Source organism: Marmota marmota, unplaced genomic scaffold, assembly GCF_001458135.2.
Source record: "Marmota marmota marmota unplaced genomic scaffold, marMar, whole genome shotgun sequence".
NCBI classification, from domain to species: domain Eukaryota; kingdom Metazoa; phylum Chordata; class Mammalia; order Rodentia; family Sciuridae; genus Marmota; species Marmota marmota.
The window spans coordinates 40,378,092-40,399,478 of record NW_025999990.1 but is presented as its reverse complement, the minus strand read 5'-3'; the positions used below and the strand labels follow the sequence as shown (position 1 = coordinate 40,399,478).

General features: G+C 39.3%; 1 protein-coding gene and 1 non-coding gene across 3 annotated transcripts in view; one reads left to right on the top strand and one right to left on the bottom strand.

The window, feature by feature from the left end:
* Positions 1–21,387, top strand: part of Ttc39c (tetratricopeptide repeat domain 39C) — a 51,974-nt gene that overhangs the window by 12,861 nt on the left and 17,726 nt on the right. Inside the window, exons 4-5 of one of the 2 annotated variants that reach the window (XM_015482478.2) lie at positions 722–1,076; positions 2,745–2,913. In XM_015482478.2, the coding sequence (XP_015337964.1) occupies positions 722–1,076; positions 2,745–2,913 (524 nt within the window). Of the gene's footprint in view, positions 1–721; positions 1,077–2,744; positions 2,914–21,387 lie in introns of those variants that run through there. The other variant, XM_015482479.2, reaches the window with a different exon arrangement.
* LOC125617811 lies at positions 11,904–12,007 on the bottom strand. Its single transcript, XR_007348925.1, has one exon. It is a non-coding gene; the product is annotated as a U6 spliceosomal RNA (small nuclear RNA).

Here is a 21,387-nt window from a genome sequence, read left to right as displayed (position 1 = left end):
CAAACAAATCCACCCCAACTAGATGTTAAGCCACACAACAGGCATCAGGTCTAGGTGAATTGGGGATTCTTTGCATTTAACATGAATTTTTTTTTCTGCAATAAACTGGCCATTTGTTTACTCAGTAAATGTCAATTAATTATTTTTATTTGTGTGTAATATTTTTTTTGGCAAGATGCTCAAAATACTTGGGTATAAATTTAGCAGTGAACTAGACTTAGAACTTTCTTTTAAAGGAATGAAAATATAGGGTAGGCTAAACAAATAAAAGACTTATACACACACACACACACACATATATATATAAAATATATAATGTACATATATAATATATAATGTATATATATTTCTTGCCAAGTGGTTATGCAGTGTAGTGAAGGAAGATCAACAACAAATAAGAGATTTAAGAAAGCACTGCAAAGAAAACTAGATGCAGGGCTGGGGTGTGGCTCAGTGGTAGAGCAAGTATAAGGCACTGGGTTCGATCCTCAGCATCACATGAAAATAAAAAAATAAAATGAAGGTACTGTGACCAACTACAACTAAAAATATTTAAGAAAAAATAAAAAAGAAAACTAGATGCAATGATAGCTAATAATTTTAATGTGTTTAATCAATTCTGCTTGATTTTCAGGTTGTTTTCCAATATCTTTTATTGTGTGAATGCAAAAATTGTTTCTAAGGCCGGTTTTCAAATGCTTTTCTCTCCTTCTCTTTATAGCTTACATTAAAGGTGGGTGGATCCTTAGGAAAGCCTGGAAGATTTACAATAAATGCTATCTGGACATCAATGCCCTTCAGGAGCTGTATCAGAAGAAGCTAACTGAAGAGCCTTCGACTTCTGACACTGCAAATGATAATCACATTGTGGCTGAAGGGGTGACTGAGGAGTCCCTAAACAGACTGAAAGGTGCTGTTAGCTTTGGATATGGCCTTTTTCACCTTTGCATATCCATGGTGCCCCCAAACCTGCTCAAAATCATCAATCTGCTGGGGTTTCCTGGAGACCGCCTGCAGGGGCTTTCTTCACTGATGTATGCAAGCGAAAGTAAGGACATGAAGGCCCCTTTAGCTACGTGAGTAGCTATATTGCAATGCTTTGGTAGATAATATAGTGTTGAAAGTAAGTAATCGACAAGCAAAATCTTTAAAGGAAACTTCAGGAAAAATACGGGTTGGTTGACGCGATGCTGTGCCTTACGTCTTTGAATGCAGCACCAAGCACAGCGCTCTGTGCTGGTGGCGGTAGTTATGGGGTCCTGTATTTTAAACAGGTAAAGCGACCTTATTTACTCTCCACTAATTTTATAAGCCAATTTTGTGACTTTGACCACAGTCACGAAGATGCACGATCCTGATTTTTTTTAACTCAAGAGGTACAAATTTGATAAGCCTTTTCTGTGGCTTAGAAATTTTTATTCCTATAAAGAATCTTCTTATTGGATAATTTTCTTTCGTGGTTCTAGCTGGTCTGTTGGTCCCTTGTGTGACGTGGATATTTTGTGCTATTCTGCTCTATTGAGTCATTTTATGTTGCTCAGTGTAAACTTCAATGACAAGTCAACCTGCAATTTGAACAGTTTTACCAAACACCAGGTGTTCTTTGTCTGATATGATGCCACTTGTCAAAATTTTCCAAGCAGAATGTTGATATCACAGCGGACCTTAGTTAGATGTATTTTTACGCATGTGAGTATTGAGGAATTTGGATGATAGCTCTTAATCTGTTGGAAGTTACTTAAAAATGATTATTTTTCATTTGAAAATATTTGTGCCTCCCCAAACTCATTAAATTACACAGTGGTCCTTTATTAATTTGAATTAACAGATTGATAACTTGTGATCATTTCTCTGTTTATATCTTAATATTATTTCATACTTATTTCTGAGAAATAAATGAATACATTTTAATTTAATTTAGATTAGTATGATCTCTGTGATAGAATTTATGAGCACACTGGAAGCTTACATTTACATAAAAATATTTGCCATGCTGGCTAAACATTTTTTTTCTGTTCATTAAAGCAGATCTTAAGGACTCTGTTCTGTTTGCCTAAATTTAACATGACATTTCTCTTTAATGAGTTTGAAGTAAGGGAATTTTAAATAATTTATTTATGTGTGTGTGTGTGTGTGTGTGTGTGTGTTTGTTTAAACTGAACATCTTTGAGGGCTGGAGAAAGGGCCATTAATCTGTTCCTCTCACTTATTTCAATGCAATGTGACAATATTTGTGACTGTGGATTCTTATTTAATAAATGTGGATTCTGAGGCTGGTATCCTAACTTTTGTGAACACAAGAGAAAGCCACATTTTCCTTTCGCAAAAAGTGAAAGCTTTTACTAAGAGAGGACAATAAATTCATGGTGACAGGTTATGGTTCCTAATGTGGCCACTGATGACTGAGGTATGGAATTCAGAAATGTACATGTCATATCTTCAGCCATCCATCCATCTAGAAGGCTAAATGCTTCTATTGCCCTCTCCCCTGATCTGATGGAAGGGGGGAATATGCTGATTTATACTTTGTGCTGAAGTAGCAATTTCCCAAATATCGATACCATTAAGATGGGGGAAATGTGCTCTGATATTATTTTATATTACATAGTAAGTTTTTTTTGGGGGGTGTAGTAAAAGAACACATACTGATTAAAAAACAAAACAAAACAAAACAAAAAACAAAAAACCAGAAACAGTCCAAGAGAAATTCTGTTGTTCAGTGTCCCTGCTCTCTCCCTCTGCAGATTAGCTCTACTCTGGTATCACACTGTGGTTCGCCCGTTTTTCGCCTTGGATGGCAGTGATAACAGAGCGGGCCTGGATGAAGCGAAGGAAATTCTTCTCAAAAAAGAATCTGCATATCCAAATTCTTCCCTTTTTATGTTTTTCAAGGGACGGATCCAACGATTAGAGGTATCGTACCTTCCTCGTCTTTTTAAAATAAAGCTTCTGATGATCAAAACTCCTCTATCTATCTGCTTGGGGGCCAGTATGGATGAGCCACAATGTCCTAGGCCCAGGAACATTTTGTTTGTTTGCCTTTCATTGCATTATTGCTAAGGAAGACTCTTCCAGGAACCCAGGATGTTAGTCAGTTACCTTCTGTTCAGGGGACGTGGGCAAAGCAAGGGTGACGTTCCTCATTGGTTATGAGACATGATTGGTGTACTCGAAGCATAAGGCATGTGAGCATTATTAACTCTCTCAGATTTAGAACACAAAATACAATTTTTTCCCTCTCTGACTTACTAACAATCTATTTCTAAATTTTGATCCTAGCTAACAATTTATGTAAAAGTTTTACTGCCTTAAATGTCAGGATAGCATCAGCTTTGAAATAACAGTAGCTTTTATCAGATTTTCATGTGCTTCATTTGGCTAGGTACCATGCCAAGAGTGGTACACACACTATCCCATTCGCTTCTCAGAACATCCCTGTGCATAGATACAAGACTGTCATCTGCCTGTTACAGAAAAGAAACGCAAGGGTCTGAAGGGTTGCCAGTAATTCCCCGAGCTTCCTCAGCAAGGGAGCCCCGGTTGTCCCACTCCAAAGCTAAAATATACCCTGGCTTTTTTTGAGTTCCACTTCTCCTTTGCATCTTTATCTGCTTGCTCAGAGGCATGAAGGTTTGTAGAAAAATGAAAATAGAAGAGATTCATCATCCACATGAAAGAAGGTGGCTGTTAGACTGCATGCCCCACCCATTTTCTTACCAGTCAGTAGCAGTGAATCAATTTAAGGTTTTAACATCCTGTTACCGAGGCACTCCGCCAGAGTCGGCCCCTAGCAAATCCCAGAAGTACTTTTGGAGATTTTTTTTTTTTTCCTGAGGAATGATGTCACAGGCACAAAGAAGGCTCGTTTTGTGTGTGTGTGTGTGTGGAGTGGGGTGGGTGCATAGTGGCGGGTAAATGACTTCTCCAGTCATTTTCTTTTCCTTTCATGAAGTGAGTCCTTAAGTCTGAAGACTCTGCAGAGCAATTCTCTAATTTTCCAAGTCCTCTCTATGTATGTGTGTATTTGTATACACATAAATATGTCACAGGAAAGCAGGGAGCTGAAATTCCAAACCTCCATTTGTGTGCTCCAATGAAAGAAAATTTAAAGTCAGACACCAAGAGCCAAGGAAGAAAACTCTATTATAAGGAAAATTGAGGTGAAAATAAAGTAAAAGCAAAGTGAGGCTCAAGCAGAGACCCTCTCGAGAGAGAGTGGGCTGTGTCCATGCAGAGAACGACACAGGAGACTACACTGTCTCCAAGTTTCTTACTGTTTAATGTTGACCAAGAGAGCTGGGGACCACCTTCTGTGCTCTTTGCCAATCAGGTGTTCAACTCCTCCTTCATGTCAGGCAGTGGAGTTTTTAACCTTAGTTGGTCCTCTCCAGAGCTGTCATGGTGGCCATACTATTTAGGGGGGCTTTGATTACAAGTCAATCCCATGTTAATGTAGGCACTGAGGTCAATAGCTGGTCAGAAGTTACCTTAGTGCGCCTGCACTACCAAAGGAATCTTCCTTTCCAGACCTCTAGCTGTAATTCCTAGCTTCACAACAACATCAATGGACACTGTCAAGAGTTAGTCCCATTAATCCTTTTCTTTTGACATATGTTCCTATTAGCTCCTTTGCTTCTGTTTATTTTCTATAAATTAACTACACCATTTGCTTTCTCATCTATTTTGAAAGTAGTTTAAAGAAGACCCTAAAGTAATGTAAAGAACCACTTGTGAACTTTCCTGCATTTTACTGCTCTTTGGTAGCTACTACCTAATAGTTATACACGCACACCCCCCCCACACACACACACACGAAGGTATATTTTAGAGGTTATACTAATAGTTTATAATTGGAACATAGTACAGAAAACTCACTAGGATCTGTTTATTTAAATCTATGTCCAAGTTATTTTTCTTCTGATTATCTTGAGACTCTTTTTCTTTGCATTCAGCTTTTTAAGTCTGTGGTTGTATTTCTCCCTCTTTTTCTCTTGCTCTAAGCAGCATAGTTCTGACCCATCTCTTATGTAGTCAGGCTATTAGTTAGTCTCCTTTTTTTTTCAAACTCCATGTTGTGGCCCTACTTGTAAGGAAAGATGTCCAGGTTCTCAAAGTTTCTTACTCCCTAGAGTTTGTGCAAGAGGAACTATGATGCAAAAGGAAATTTTGAACTGACTAAGCCTTCTCACTCCAGTGAACATTTCTGAAATGAAAGTTGAGTGCAGGATGAGTTCTTTCTTAGATTTAAATTTTTTAAAGGGCAAACATACTTTTTTTTTTTGTACCAGGGGCACTTAACCACTGAACCACATCCCAGCCCTTTTTAATATTTTATTTAGAGACAGGGTCTCATCAAGTTGCTTGGGGTCTCACTAAGTTGCTGAGGCTGGCTTTGAACTTGCGATCCTCCTGCCTCCGCCTCCCAAACCACCAGGATTACAGGCCTGTGCCACTGTGCCTGGCACTGCATTCCTGTGACATATTAATGTGTATACAAACACATACACATATTTTGAGTAGTGATGAATATCATGGTACAGGTTGCTCATCCTTAATCCAAACATCCAAAATCTGAAATGCTCCAAAACATGAAACATGTTGGACATCAGTACAATGCTGCACATGGAAAATTCCACACCTCACCTCATGTGATGGGTAGGTAGTCAAGATATAGGAGCACGAAAAGTATCATATCATTACCTTCAGGCTGTGTGTATAATAAGGTAGATATGAAACGTACATGAACCTTGTGTTTGGACTTGGGTCCCATCCCCAAGATACCTCATGTGTGATTTTGTTCACTAAAGAAACTAAGCTAGTGTCATAGGCTGCACCTGCTTAAATTGTGCGTATACACATGTGTGTATTCACACAGGTGTGTGCATGCATTCACACATATACATTAACATAAACGTTCCCAAACTTGAAATTCAAAACTCAAAACACTTTGGTCTCAAGCACTTCAGGTAAGGGATACCCAGCCTGTCCTAGATATGGTGTTCAACAGAACTTTGCTGACTGGGGGTGAGAACCTAAAATTTACAGTCGTGTGCACCACAGCCGCAAGGCATCGTGACATTAGGTATTTATTAGAATTCTCTTCCTTTACTCCTCTGATGAATGAAGATTTTGTATTGTGCTTTGAAGTTGGTAAATAGGCATGCCAAAGTCAGGATTTATATTTTGTTCTGCTTGCCACTGCGTTAATTTTTCATTTTAAAATGAAAATGCTTAACTTACAGTTCAATCAAAAACTGCCCCTCCCCCCCCAAAAAATTCTTAAAATGTGACATCATTTTAGTTTGTGCCACAATTCATTCCTGTAAGGGGTGGAATAACACTAAGAGTAGGTGATCGTTCATTGTTGTTGGAATGGTTCTAGAAATAAGGGAGCCACGACTCCACAAAGCCTTCTCGTAACTACGGTTTGGGGAGATACATGGTCCTCCCTGTGGCTCTTAGTAAGTAATTCCTTCTCTTTAAGAGTAGACAACTGCAACCAGAGCGCAGGTGGCAATGCTGGAACTGTGTCCCCGTGAAGCAGCTTGCTCACTTGACTGGTATTTGGTTTGAAGAGAAAGGACATGAGATCTGTGACTGCTCTTGTGTGGGAGCCCCAGGGCTTGGCAAAATGTGAGGAGTGTTTCTGTTGGTCTCTTCCCCAAAGCCCAGAGGATGAATGGGTTTTAGGGCTTTCTTGAAATGCAATTGTTGTTATTCTCCTCAGGGTACCCAGACACTGGCCTTTCATGAATCTTCCCAAGTAGGAAGATTGTAGCACCTTCATTTGCAGGTGAGAATCTCTGCCCAGGGAGATTCTCTAGTCAAGGGCTTTTTGTAATGCCTCTAAAGCCCTGCCTCTGATTTTGTAAACATAGGGCTCTGTGGATGAATTTGCTTGCAAAGAGCCTTTTTTCTTGTCAGCAAGCATTTAGATGAGTGATTGGACCCCATGGGGACTTTTATCAATGCACACAGAACGTGGTCTCAGGCTCCAGTTTAAGCAGGTGCAGCCTACGACACTATCTTAGTCTCTTCAGTGCACAAAATCACTGAAGAAATCACACAGAATCCACTCAACTGTTTGAACAGCTGTTCTGGAATAAAGCTTCCCTTCGTCTAGGGTGTTTAGCTCAATAGGCACAAATCCATTTCCACTCTCCTATACTCACTATTGTGAGTCATGTGCTGTTTCCCACTTTCTCTTTTCATTTCATGAACAGTTTTTTTAAAAAAAAAAACAACATATTTTTCCTTTCCTTGTTTGAGACTATTTGGAATCCTTATGGGAGGATGATTTCTTTAACAGATCTGTGCCTCCTGCCACTCACATAAACCTCCTTGTAGTGGCTTCACTAGGCTCTGCCGTGGGGATCTCCCTTGACACTGTGGTGTAGTTCTACCCCTCAGTGGTGCTCTTGCCCCTGAGCTGGTGAGTACAGGAGTTGTTGCCAGACTGCAGAAAGAATTCCCTGCCTCTCTTTTTCCCAGCACTTTCAACCTTCTCCACCCATTGGTGTTGCCTTACTACTTATTCTGTTTTCCCTGGCTCCTGCCATCTGACTTGTGTCATGCTGTGGTGAATGAGACAGTGCCTAGCATATGGTGGATGCTGTGTAAGTAACCCAGTGACCATTGTTAATCACAATGAGTGTGTAAGCCTGGGAAGAAGGGTATCACATTTTTCTTTTGGGGAGAAAGCATTTATAGGCCTCTGATTGGAAAAATGGATATGCAGGTAGCTATGGGGACTCCGGGAACTACATAGGTATTCACTGTTCTTTGAGTTTCCATTGATGCAAAGAGCTATTAGGAAGTTGACATATGGATTGTATAGTACCCTTAATCTTAAAATGTGAATTTGTAGATAGAGTTTTGAATTTTTTTATTTCTTATCCAATTAAACCTATGTAATACTAAGTTCATCAATATACAAGTGGTTAATGATTATCTTTTAAGTATTAGGGACAAAGTCTACATTTTGATCAAGTATTTTTATTTTTCTCTGGTCTCCTTGTTTTCTTTAAGCAATACAAATTTGCCCATCTTTCGCAAGTAACCGTGTGACCATTGTTAGTCGTACTAAGCATTTAAGCAAATATGTATATATATTTGGTTCTATGTGTATTTATACTCTCATATCTATTTTTTATGGTGAGGCAACTTAGTGATGTAACTAATTTTTAATATTAGTCTATCTGTAAAAAATGCTCAAATATTTGCATAATGAAAGTCCTTGTAAAGTTAATGAACATAGTCTAATGAAGCTGCTATTATGCAAACATTTTGAGCACTCTTTTTTAAATTTAAATTTTATTTTATTTTATTTTATTTATTTATTTTGTAGTTGTAAGTGGACAGCATGCCTTTATTCTGTTTATTTTTATGTGGTGTTGAGAATCCAACCCAGTGTGCCCGCACACTGTCTTTGCACCTTCTGTCCCACCCATTATGTTAGAGGTTATCAACTAGGAGACCTTTTAAAACTGGGACTTTTTAAAAGCTGGCTGTAGAGCTTTCATTCTGTATTTTTATTAAGATAAAATTACATTTATTGTTGGTGCCTCTAAAATAAGTGGGAGTCTGTGTTGCTCTGTAGCACATCATCCATTCATGATCTGTCATGGATGGAAAAGTGGCTCTCTGTGGTGATTCATTCATCAGATAAGGGAGGCTGCAGGGGACAGGAGGAGTAAGGGCCAGTGCAGTAGGGCCACATGCAGAGGGCCTGGCCTCTCTCCTTGTGCCTTCTGGTAGCAGCGTTTCTTTGCTCTGTTGAAGGGCAACCCTGGCTCTTGTGTTTGAACAGCATGCCTCGTCAGCATGATGTAATGTTGTTATTTATAGAATCAGGAAAAAGGCTACCGCGGGAAGAGAAATAATTCCCTGAAGTTCTGTTAATTGTAGTCTCCTCCTCCTCCTCCATCCTGTGTGGTTCTCTTAATTACTTGAGGCACCAAAAAATAGGGTTGCCATTTATTCTTAGACATACTGAAAAAAAATGAGAGATTGATTTAATCTGGTGTAGGGGAGATGGAGGATGTATTTGTCTTCACTTTCCAGTGAGATAGATCCATATTGTGTGATTTAATGGCTGTTCACTCACATATGCTAATAAGTAGAATGCACTTGCCTTTCTTTTAACCCTATCTTTACAGGCTGTGGGTTTGAAAAGCAAGTAGACGGCTAATGTTGATTTATATCCCTAAGCTTACTAAGTGTGCCTAAGCGGATGAGCTTCCTTTGCCTACATCAATGATTGTCCTACCCGTAGGGGTCGGAGACTTAAGCTATTGCTTGGTGTCCTTGAGAGCAATGTTGCTAAACCCATTTTGCTGCTCAGCAAAATTAGTGCTGAATTGCATGTGAGTGGGTTGTCACAGCATGTCCTGCATGCTACAGGTGACAAGGAGATTGTCCCATCCCAAAACACATATATAATAGTTTAAGATGCTAAGCAACTTCCTAAAAATAGCCCTGAAGTGATTAAGTTTTGTTTTAATTTAAGCTGTTTATTTTCATATTATTTTGTGGCCTTTAATATACATACAAGACTATGCATTTGTTTAGAAAGCTGATGTTTATATGAATTCACAGTTTTTATAAATAACTGGTATGCAGACAGACTATTTAGATTGCTGTTGTGCTAATTCTGATATTTTCCTCTTCCTAGGAAATTACTGTTGGGATATTTGATTGTTGTTTCCCCCCATATTTCATTGTGATAGTAAGTGATGCCATACGTATCTCTGCACAGTTTTCATTTTTTTCCTTGAGTTCCCTTGGATTATAGCTCCAGAGATATCATTATTAGAATCAAAGAGTGTGATCAGCAGAGTAGATCAAGCAAATCAGGGGAGGGAGGCAGGAAGGGAAAGGGAATGAGATTAATCAAATTGTATTATGTGCATGTATGAATATGGCATAATGGATCCCACCCTCATTAATTATAATTATAATGTACCAATAAAAAATCATAGAGCATGAACAGTTCTGTAGCTCCTGCTAAATGATGAGAGATTACACTCAAGAAATAGTGGGCCACAGTATAACTACTCATTACTTCCTGTAGTTTGCCCCTATAGTTTTATTTCTGTTTATTTTTATGTCCATAAATGATGCAGATTGAAATGGGTTAAAGATATTTCTTTAAAATATTACCAAAAAGACATCCCAGTTCATGGATCAGAAGACTCAGTATCACAGGAGATGGTGTTTTAGTCAGCTTATTTGCTGCTGTGACTAAAGGGACAGAGCAGAACAACTATAGGAGAGGAAGAGTTTATTTGAGGGTTCACAGTTTCAGAGGTCTTAGTCCATAAAGACCAGCTTCATTCCCTGGAGCTCGAGATGAGGCAAAGTATCATGGTGGAAGAGTGTGGCAGAGAGAAGTGGCTTATCTGATGATCAGGAAGCAGAGAGAGAGAGAGAGAGAAAGTCCACTCTCCAGATACAAAATATATACCCCATAGCCATGGCCCCCAACGAACCACTTTCCTCTAGCCACACCCCACCTGCCTCCAGTTACCTCTCAGTCAATCCCATCAGGTATTAATTCACTGATTAGGTTAAGGCTATACCCTAATCATTTCTCCTCTAAACCTTCTTGCATTATCTCACGTGAACTTTTGAGGGACATCAGATCTAAACCGGAATAGATGGCATTACTCACTCCCCCATTGAGTTAAGGATCTTATACAAAATCCCAAGAATGACCCTGTCAAAATTGCAGCATGAGGTGGGAGGTTTAGCTCAGTGTAGGGAGCTTGCTTTCCTGACATGCACAAGACCCTCAGCTCAATTCTCAGCACTGGGCGGCAGGGGGTGGGGGTGGGGGAATTGCTATTTGCTTTTTAGCTGAAATGACAAACTAATGCTAATCTCAAGGGACCCAGAACAACCAAACCAGTCTTGAAAAAGAACAAAGTTGGAAGACTCGTACTTCTTCATCTCAAAATTTACTGCAAAGTAATCAAGACAGGGTGGCATTGGCTTAAGAATAAACATGTAGATCAATGAGGGTCAAGAAAGGAACCTTGTATTTATGGTCAGTTGACTTGACAAGGGCGCCAGGACAAATCAATGGGCAAAAATAATCTTAGTGGTGTTATAACAACTACAGATTCACATGCAAAAGAATGTAGTTGGACCTTTATCTCATCATACACAAAAATTAACTCAAAATGGATCATAAACCTAAGCATACAATCTAAAACTAACTCTTGGTTTAGGAAACAGATTCTTTTTTTTTTAATTGATACTTACAGAATAGTGGGGTTCATTGTGGCATATTCATACATACATGTAGCGATTTGATTAATTTCAATCCCGAGTACCTCCTCTTGCTCTTTCCTCCTCCCTGCAGCTAAACCCCTTTCTTTTTTTAAAAAAAAATGTTTTATATTTTTTAAAATATTTTATTTATTTTTTTTAGTTTTAGGTGGACACAATATCTTTATTTTACGTTTATGTGGTGCTGAGGATCCAACCCAGTGCCTCGTGCATGCTAGGCGAGCACTCTACCACTGAGCCACAACCCCAGCCCTAAACCCCTTTCCTTACCCTACTGGTCTGTCTGCTATCTTCATGAGGACCCCCAAGCTCCACTTCTTTTCCCATTATTTCTCTCTGGCTTCCATGTATGAGGGAGACACATACAACCCTTGACTTTCTGAGTTTGGCTTATTTTCACTTACCATGATTCATCCATTTGCCTTCAAATGACATAATTTTATACATCTTTATGGCTGAATAAAGCTCCATTGTGCATATATGCCACATTTTCTTTAATTATTCATCTGTTAATGGGCACCTGGGCTGGTACCATGACTTGACTATTGTGAATTGTGCTGCTGTAAACGTGTGTATGCATGTATTTCTTTTAGTATGCTGACCTTAATTCTAAAAATATGGAACATATAAAGTTGCATGTCTTCCTTGTACAGGGGCCGTGCTAATCTTTTCTGTATCATTCCAACTTTCGTGTATGTGCTGTGGAAGTGAGCATGAAGCAACAGTTTTTTACACATGAGGTCAAAAGCAGAGAGACCACAAGGGGAATAAAAGGTGGTTTGCTTCATCAAAAAATGCACTTCTCATTGGCTGGGGTTGTGGCTCAGTGGTAGAGAGCTTCCCTAGCATGTGTGAGGCACTGGGTTTGATTCTCAGCACTACATATAAATAAATGAAAAAGGTAAAAGTCCATCAACATCTAAAAAAAATTTTTTTTAAATGCACTACTTGTGCTACAAACAGTACCAGCAATAGGGTAAAAAGACAACTCAAAATGGGAGAAAATATTTAAAGGTTATATATCTGATAAATGACTTGAATCCAGAATATGTAAGCAGTGGTTACAAGTCAGTGATTAAAAAGACAAATAACTCAATTTAAAATTGGATAAAGGATTTGAAGAGACATTTGGCCAAAGAAAATCTGCAAATGGCTGATAAACACATGAAATGATACTGGGCATCAAAAGTCATTTAAAAATGCAAATCAAATTGTGAGTTATTATTTCCCACCCATCAGGCCAGCTGTGATAAAAAAGGAGATGGCCAGGGGGAATGGGGGCAGGAAAAATGGTGGAATGAGATGGACATCATTAACCTAGGTACATGTATGACCGCCCCATCGTGTACAACCAGAGAAATGAAAAGTTGTGCTCCATTTGTGTGTAATGAATCAAGATATTGTGCTGTCATATATACCTAGTTAGAATAAATAAATAAATTAATATTTTTAGAAAAGGAGACAGTCAATAGCAAGAGAAATTGGAACCATCATTCATTGCTGGTAGTAACGTAAAGAGTGTGGCCACTTTGGAAAATACTTTGCGCTTCTCCATAATATGATCTTTTTCTTTTGGATATAAACTATTGATTCAGGCAAACAAATTTGATGACTTTTGAGTCAGAAATATTTCTTATATATTTTCCCAAGTTCTAAATGTGTAATAAAATCAAGAGTAACATTTATTGTATTTCTATCATGTTACTTTCATTTTGAGAATTATTATTATATTTAATTGTGGAAATTTTTAATGTACTTATATTATTGTAATAGTAATATACTTCATTTTTTCAGAAATGAAACTTATCTTCCTTCCCAAACTGGGTTGCCTAGATTATTCTTATTTTTTAGATTGTAAACTGATGTTTTAAAAATGATCTTATCCTATTCTCATCTCTTGGCTTGCCTGAACCATGAGTGTGATTTATTTCTGATCCCTTCTATAATTCGGGAATACATTTCTGATTCAAGGGTATTTCTCTTCCTGTTATTGAGTTAAATTCTTAAATTAGATGAAATATGGTTTTGAAATGTTCTTGAACTCTACTTTCTTCTGTTTTAAAGGATTACATAGCTTTCATAATTGTAATTGTATGCCTTAAAAAGAATAAGTATACCATCATTGCCTTTAAGTATGTATTTATTTTAGCCATTTATTCTCTCGTACATATTAACTATCAGTTGATCAAATTCTGTATACTCTATGGAAATTCAAATGGATACTGTGTTTATAAAAGTATTTCTTTTCTATTGCTGAAGATTTCCCTTCCTGTAATCATGTCACCCTGTTTTTCTCCTGATTAGACTTTGTAATTGTTCACACGTGTTCGTCCTGTCTGTCCTATGCATAGTAGTACACAGGTCCAGAGAAGCTAAGTATGTGCAGGTGTACCTTCTTATTGTAGGATTAAAGGAAGCCCCTGAATTTAGGCTCTCTTAATCCAGTGCTCTTTCTCATACATCCCACTGCTTTTGCTTGCTAATAAATTACACATAGGTTTGTCTGATTCAGTTTGGCTGCTATAACATAATACCAAAGACCTGGTGGCTCGAACAATAAGCAATTATTTCTCACAATCCTGGAGACCAGAAGTACAAGATTAAGGTACTAAAAGTGGGAAGTGAGGTCCCACTTCCTGGGTTTCATTCACCATCACATTGAGGTTTAGGATTTGAGTGCTGGTGTGTTCGTTTTCTAGGGCAGCTGTAACAAAGTCCCTCAAACTGTATGCCTCAAACAACAGTTATGTTATTATCACAGTCCTGGGCTTAGGGTCGAAAGCCAAGGAGTCAGCAGGGTGGGTTCCTCCCAGGACTGCAAGGTAGAACTGTCCCATTTCTCTCAAGATTTTGGTGGTTCTCTGGCAGTCCTTGCCAATCCTTGGTGTGTGGAGGCATCACCCTGACCTCTGCCTTCATCTGCTCCCCATGGCTCTCTCTGTGTATGTGCCAAACTTGTGTCCAAATTTCCCCTTACACAGACACAGATTGAATTCAGGCCCACCCGACTCTAGTAGGACCTCATTTGAACTTACCTGATCACATCTGCAGCAACCTTATTTCCCAATGAGATCACATTCTGAGCTTCTGGGATTTGGATTCTAACTGGTAAATTTGGGGGCAACACAGTTCCACCCATAATAATTGGCAGTCATTGCTGGTCAGTGTCTCCCCATAGGCCCTGGTAGCCTGCAGGCACCAGAGCTCTCAGAACAGTAAGACTCCTGGGCCAAATTAAAGTGGGCTTGAACCACGCAGTTTACTAAGTCAATGTGGAATACACAGCAAGAAACAGGGGAAAGGGACAGCAATGGCACTTTCAGGAGAGAGTGCAGGCTGGGTGGAAGCCCTGTATGACCTGAGTCCTAGGGTGGCCATGTGCAGTGCCTTGCCCTGCCTGCACGTGAGCCTTCCCATCTGATGGTGGCTGGGAAGACCAGAGCTGAGGTTGGAGAGACGATGCCAGTGGCACACAGTGCAGGGGAGACCCACGGGAAGATTGCACCTGTCCAAGGCCCATTAAACTAGTGGGCAGCTGTGACTCTTAGTAGTGTTTCTTGAGGATATTTGGTGTCAGGCTGGGTGTCACAGATGGGTGATCAAATAAGACCTTGTGAAAATTAAGTTCTGATACACACACACACATTTAGCACTGTATTTAGAGTCTTTGTATATTTAGTTTAATGTCTAGTGCTATGTGGGGACCTCCTGGATATTAGGGTTTTTTGACCTTTTATCCTTCTCTGTAACACATACGTACTCTACTTGTTAAGTATTTCATTTATTACTAATATCTCATGAATTCTGCCTAAGTCTAATAGACATTTTGCTTAACTGTTATTTAAAACATCTTAAAAACTGGGTATGGTGGCACACACCTGTAATCTCAGCAGCTTTGGAGGCTGAGGCAAGAGGATCGAAAGTTCAAGGCCAGCCTCAGCAACTTAGCAAGGCCTTAAGCAACTCAGCAAGACCCTGCCTCAAAATTAAAAATTTAATAAAGGGCTAGGGATGTGGTTCAGTAGTTAAGCTCTCCCAGGTTCAATCCCTGGTACCAACAACAAAAAAATGAGAATCTTAGAATTAAATGTGCCTGTGTTAGCTAGGCACCTGTAATTCCAGTGGCTCAGGAGGCTGAGGCAGGAGGATCAAGTCAAAGCCAGCCTCAGCAAAACTGAGGTGCTAAACAACTCAGTAAGACCCTGTCTCTAAATAAGATACAAAATAGGGCTGGGGATGTGGCTTAGTGGTTGTGTGCCCCTAAGTTCAATCCTTGGTGTCAAAAAAAAAAATGTGCCCATGTTTTACAAAACTACAAAGTTCTTTATGTGCCAGAATTGACAGTTCTCAGAAGCAGATGCACTTCAGAGCTGCAGGGCAGTGCACACTGTCCCCACCGCAGGGACTGTTGTGTTCTGTGACTTGTTCCTGAGGCATTACTTCCTTTCTCGTCTCCAATCCAGCAGAATTAAGAGTTATCAACATTATTTTAATACCAGTAGGTCTGAACTGAGACCTTTGTGTCTGCGAGCTTTCTCATCATTGAATGATAAGTATAATTTGGAGGTGCTACAAAAGGAAACTGCTTGCTCAGGAAATGGAACCTTGAATCACAGATTCAGGGAAGTCTGGAACTTAATGTCCCTTCAGCACTACTGTCGGGGCCAAGTCCCCAGATGCACTTGGCCTTGTCTCCATTTTTACTTTTTTTTTGCAACTCTAGAGAAGGAACCTTTTGCTGGGTAGTTATCAGTGAATCCTTGCAGCCTGGTGTTGTGAGTGAAAATCTCAACAAAATGGATCATCAGTAGGCTTCCAGCATAATTTGTGGCACTGAAAATTATTCAGATGTTTTTGTGTCTTTGTATTTGTTTTGATATTTTTATTTTCAAAAGGTTTTAAAAGATATTAAGGTCTAAATACCTTAATATGAATAGCTTAGATTTTTTTTTTAATTGTATGGAAGATGTTACCTGCAGTCACTGCATCTCTTCATATTTAATTTTTCTGTCTTCTGTCTCTCCGGAGGACACACATTTGGTTGTTTGGATTTAAGGCAAGAATACATAGCTTTATGTTGGTGCTAGGATCTTAATTTAAATAGCTTTTAATTATGCCTCCTAGACAAAACTGATGAGTCTGGTGAGTCTGAAACAATTGATGCAGAACTTAGTGGCCACTTACCTGTGAAGATTTGTTCTTAATGCAGGAAAACAGTGTGGTGAACTATGTCCCAGCACTCTTTACAGGTGACACAGACTTATTTCTAAAAACAAGGCAATAAGAGCACTTATTTATATAAAATTATTTATTTCAACATCCCCTGAGAATATAAGTAGAAGTTATTTCCTAAGATACAAATGTGTTGGTTACAAGGTTGGTACTAGAATTTGGAAGTATCAACTGGTGTTTAGTCTTTTTTTTTTTTTTTAACAACCAATGCCTATTAATAAAAACATTTAATGATAGTGATTTAAACATTTTAAATTAATTTTTAATTATGATTTTTAAAAGTGAGCTCACCATATACACAATTCCAGAGCAAAGAAAATATGGGAATATTTTCAGCTGATTCTACAAGTAAAGTATTTTTCTGATACCAAAGAGCACTAAACAAAAAACTGTAGATCATTCATCATCGGTATTGAAATTCTAAATGAATATTAGCAAATAAAATTGAATAAGGTATATTTTTTAATGTCATGTTTTAACCTAGTAGAGCTTATTCCAAAGAGATGTATCATGATTCTCCCTCAGGAAGTATGTGCCTATTATTTCCTGCACTGTAAGTGATAAAGCCATATATAATCCTATCAGTAATGTTTAAAGAAAGACACTACCCGACCCAGGTCTTTAAAAAATGAAACAAACTGTTTGTAAATCATAAATAGAAATTTCTCCTTTTGCCCAAAATGGCATCAACCAAATCCCTGCAGCAAACCACATTTCTTAGTGCAACATTAGAAACATCCTCATTAAAGCCAGAAAAAAAATCTAGGATGTGTGCTGTGCTTGCTGCAATTCCCTATTTTAACTGGTGCTCTCAGCCAGTGAGCAAGCAAATCTATTATAGAGGATGAGACAATATCATAATTATTTGCAAATGATTTTAATGTATCCATGGAAAATCCAAGAGAAAAAAATCATTAGAATTCCTAGGAGTATAATAATATGACATATACAAAATCTACTTGCAGAAATTCAGAGTTTTCCTACAGATCAGCAACACTCACGGAATAAAACAGAACAATAAATTTCTTTTATGATTGCCACAGGTATTAGAAATGCCTAGGAATACACCTATTATGAAAAAGAGCTTGAATAACTAGAAAAACATGTTCCATCACTGTGGTCACGATGCTTACTTTAATTTGGCAATAAATATGCTCCATTTAATTTGGCAAACATTGGTGCTTTGTGTTCTTCATTGCTTCCTTTGGAAAGTAAAGCCATATAACATTTTTTTTTTTTATTTTACTGATGAGGAAACTGAGGCTTCAAGTGGTTTTTGTGACATGGCTCATCATGGTGTCATCGTGAACTAAAAGCTAATGTGGTACCAAGCCCTGGCTTAATGGCTCTTTCCCATAAAATTAAACTAAATCAAATATCCAGTTGAGAATAATTATTTCTCTGTTCTGTATAGATATTCTAATTTGTAACAATAAAAATTTCCATAGGTCATTTTTATTTTAAATTATTTTGGTGGAAACTATATTCATACTATTTTACCTGATGTCTGTTCATTGTAATTTCTTAAGGAATGATCAGGATAGAACTAGAATTTTGTAGTTATACTTGTTCTTGGGCCATGTCTTTCAGCTCCCATAATATGATTTTAGTACTTTCAAATTGTTAATCCTTATAAATGAAAATACATGTTACTTTCTTCACAGTTTAATTCTTTAAAAAAGCAACCGTGTTCAGTTCCTAAGGCCATGTAACAAATTGCTATAAACAGGATGGCCTAAAACAATAGAAATTTGTTCATATACAATCTGGAGGCCAGAAGTTCAGAATCAGCGTCACTGGGTGTAGGGAATCTCTCTTGACAAGACTACAGCCATCTTGGTTGTAACCAGGTAATAATGTGTGACCCTTGAACACATTCTAAGCCCTGCAGGATAAACAAAGTCACTAAGAGAGTCAGCCAAGAGTTTTATGCTGGGCATTCACGTCTGTACTTACCTGATGTCCTGAGAAAGCCTGGCCATATTTCAGTTGGCTGCTGGCCATCTTTGTTTAAGGTACCTTATGATCCCTTTCCTCCTGTCCTGAAGTATAAGGATCCTCCAATCTTGTAGCTCTCAAGATGTGCTTCTGCCTGTAAGTCCCTTATAAGCTGCATTTTGTGCAGTTCTAGATTTGTCTGCCTCTTTTTATTTTGGTTTATAGCACCTACTACCTTTGGTGACCAGTTCTCATACTTTGGGTTTTCCCAAAACACGGAGCCAAATGAAATCAAGGTGTATAGCCTCAGCTCGATTGCTCCTGAGGCTATAGTGAGAATCCTTTTCTTACCTCTTGTGCCTCTGCTGGTTGCTTGCATACCTGGGCCTATGGCCATATCACTACACTCTTAGTCTCTGTGGTCACAGAGTTTCTCTTTCTTCATGTGTGGTCTCCCCCTGCTTCCTTCTATATAAGAATGCATGTGATTACATTTCCAGCCCACCAAGATAATCCAGGATGGCCTCCTGTGCCTCGAGATCTTTAATTTAATCATAGCTGCATGCATGCACCCCAAACAAAACCATTCTTGGAGTCAGTCAGAGAATTTGAATACTGGTCAACTCCTAGCCTTATTCACCTTGACCAGGTTTCTTAACTTCTTAGAACATTACTTCATCTCAAGAGGGAATTGGTACATTCCTAAGTTTTTGAAAGGCTTGAGAGAAATGATACTGATTCAAACATTACCTCTTTGTCTTTTTTATTTACTTGCATTCAAAACCTTGTTTTGACTCACTTTTGCACCTCCAGAGCCTGGCCGCCCCTGACATGTAGAGGTTGTGTAATGTGTGTTTGCTGAGTGCTTTTCTGTCCTCTGAAGGATATTGTGGCATTGCACCATCATGCATTGAACCCTCAGCTGGCAACAGCTCAGTGACAATGGCCCATCCAGAAACATCCTGAGAAAGCTGAGTGTCATTCACTTAGCAAGCAGATGTGTATAAAGCAGACCCCTAACCTGGAGTTTCTTTGTCACCATGCTGAGCCAAGTGCATATATGAAACAGGAAAAGAACTAATGATCCAGAAAAGGAAAAGTTTGCAATGGGTGTAACAAGCACCCAGCTATCCACATACATGTGTGCGGGCATGTGCATGTGTGTGTGTGCGTGCACACACACGCATTCTGCATAGAAAACTGATTTTTTTACCCTGCCGGTGTTTTGTGTTTTGGCTGTGTACTTACAGCCGGCATGACTTCAGCACTGTGGGTCTGTCGTACATTCCCATGAGGTTCCTTCCAACTGCCCATTAAACTGCTCGGAGACAGCCATGGGTGACATGCTGATGTGTATCGTTCTGAGGCCACCTACCCAGCATTCATGGCTGAGGATAAGGGTTTCAACACTGCGGTTTGAGCCTTCCTAACAGAGCAGCATGTCACTTTAGGACATGGACATTTATTGATCTGGCCTTGGATAATGAGTCATTTGGCTTACAATGTCCCTGAGTCATGGGCTGTCCTGAAGATCACCTTGCTGACTCATGGTGCCTTGCTGTCCCAGAGGCCTCCTGCGGTGATGGGGGTCCTCCCAACCGCCTGCAGCTTCTTTTCCAGGACCCTCCCTTCCCCTGCTTGGCTGGCTGAGCAGAGGAGAAGCAGCTGGGAACCTTGGGGAGGAAATGAGTGTGGAGCAGCTTCAGGAGACACTCAGGGAAGCACAGGAGAAGGGATGAGGGAAAGCACAGCCCAGCACAGGCAGGGCAGGAAAAGCCACTCACGCCAGCAGGCCATTGAGAGCAGGCTGCGTCAAGACTTCAGGGTGTGTGAGGTTTTATTCATGATGTACGTGGCACTTAGCACCTGCTGACGCCTACCTCCGAGTCAGCAAACCCTTGTTGTCCTAGTGGTGCTTTTTAGGTGTTCTGGTGAAATCAGGTCAGCAAACTTTGAAAGCTGTGTTTAGTCAAGAGAAAAATTTATGTGCAGTAGTCCAAGAACCTCAGTGCTGCCTGAAACCATAGGTACTAGGCTTGTCTCATATGTGAATATCTAAGATAAAGCTAATTTGTAAATTGGCACAGTAAGAGATTAATGTCAATAACTAATAAGATAGACCAACTGTAACAATATACTGTCAAAAAGTTCTATGAATGGGATCTTCTCTTTCAAAATGCGATTGTATTATATTGTATTTCCAGATCACAGGTGACCACAGGTAACTGAAACCACAGAAAGCAGAACTGCAAATAGTGGGTGGGGTAGGCGACTCCTGTATTTAATCAGAAATAAGCAGAACTGACTCTATGGAAGGCTGGTGGTTCTGGACATTAGCAGATGAATGCAAAAGTTGTAAATGCAACCTGGATCTTTGGAGAATTTCTAATAAATTACTGAGAGAGCAGGATCTGATGGCCAGAAGCAATTAGAGATCAGCATTCTGGTTAGAGAATCAAACTGTCCAGTGTGTAGAGTAGAGACTGAGGGGACCACACAAAGGATTGAGGACTGGCTGAAGGGGAGTGGCATCATGCATTCCCTCAGTGCTGATGGAGACTCTTTCTGGGCCAGGATTGGATACATACCTGTATGTAAGGCCCTGTGCTTTTAGAATATATCTGGCAACAAAGGGATAGAATAGCAAGCAATTGTGGTACAACGAGTTCTTCTGTACTAGCATGAAGAGGGTGCTGAAGGAGAAGGTGGTTGTAAGCTGAGCCCTTACAGGTGGAATCTACTACCTAAGCAAAAGGAGCTGGGTGTGGGGTGTATACCCATAGTTCCAGCATTCTAGAGGCAGAGGTAGGAGGATCAAGATCAAGAGCTTGAGACCAGCCTGGACACCATAGTGAGACCCTGTCTCCAAAAAAAAAAAAAAAATCCAAAAAAAAATAAGCTGTCGAACTGAATGGAGTCGCTTTC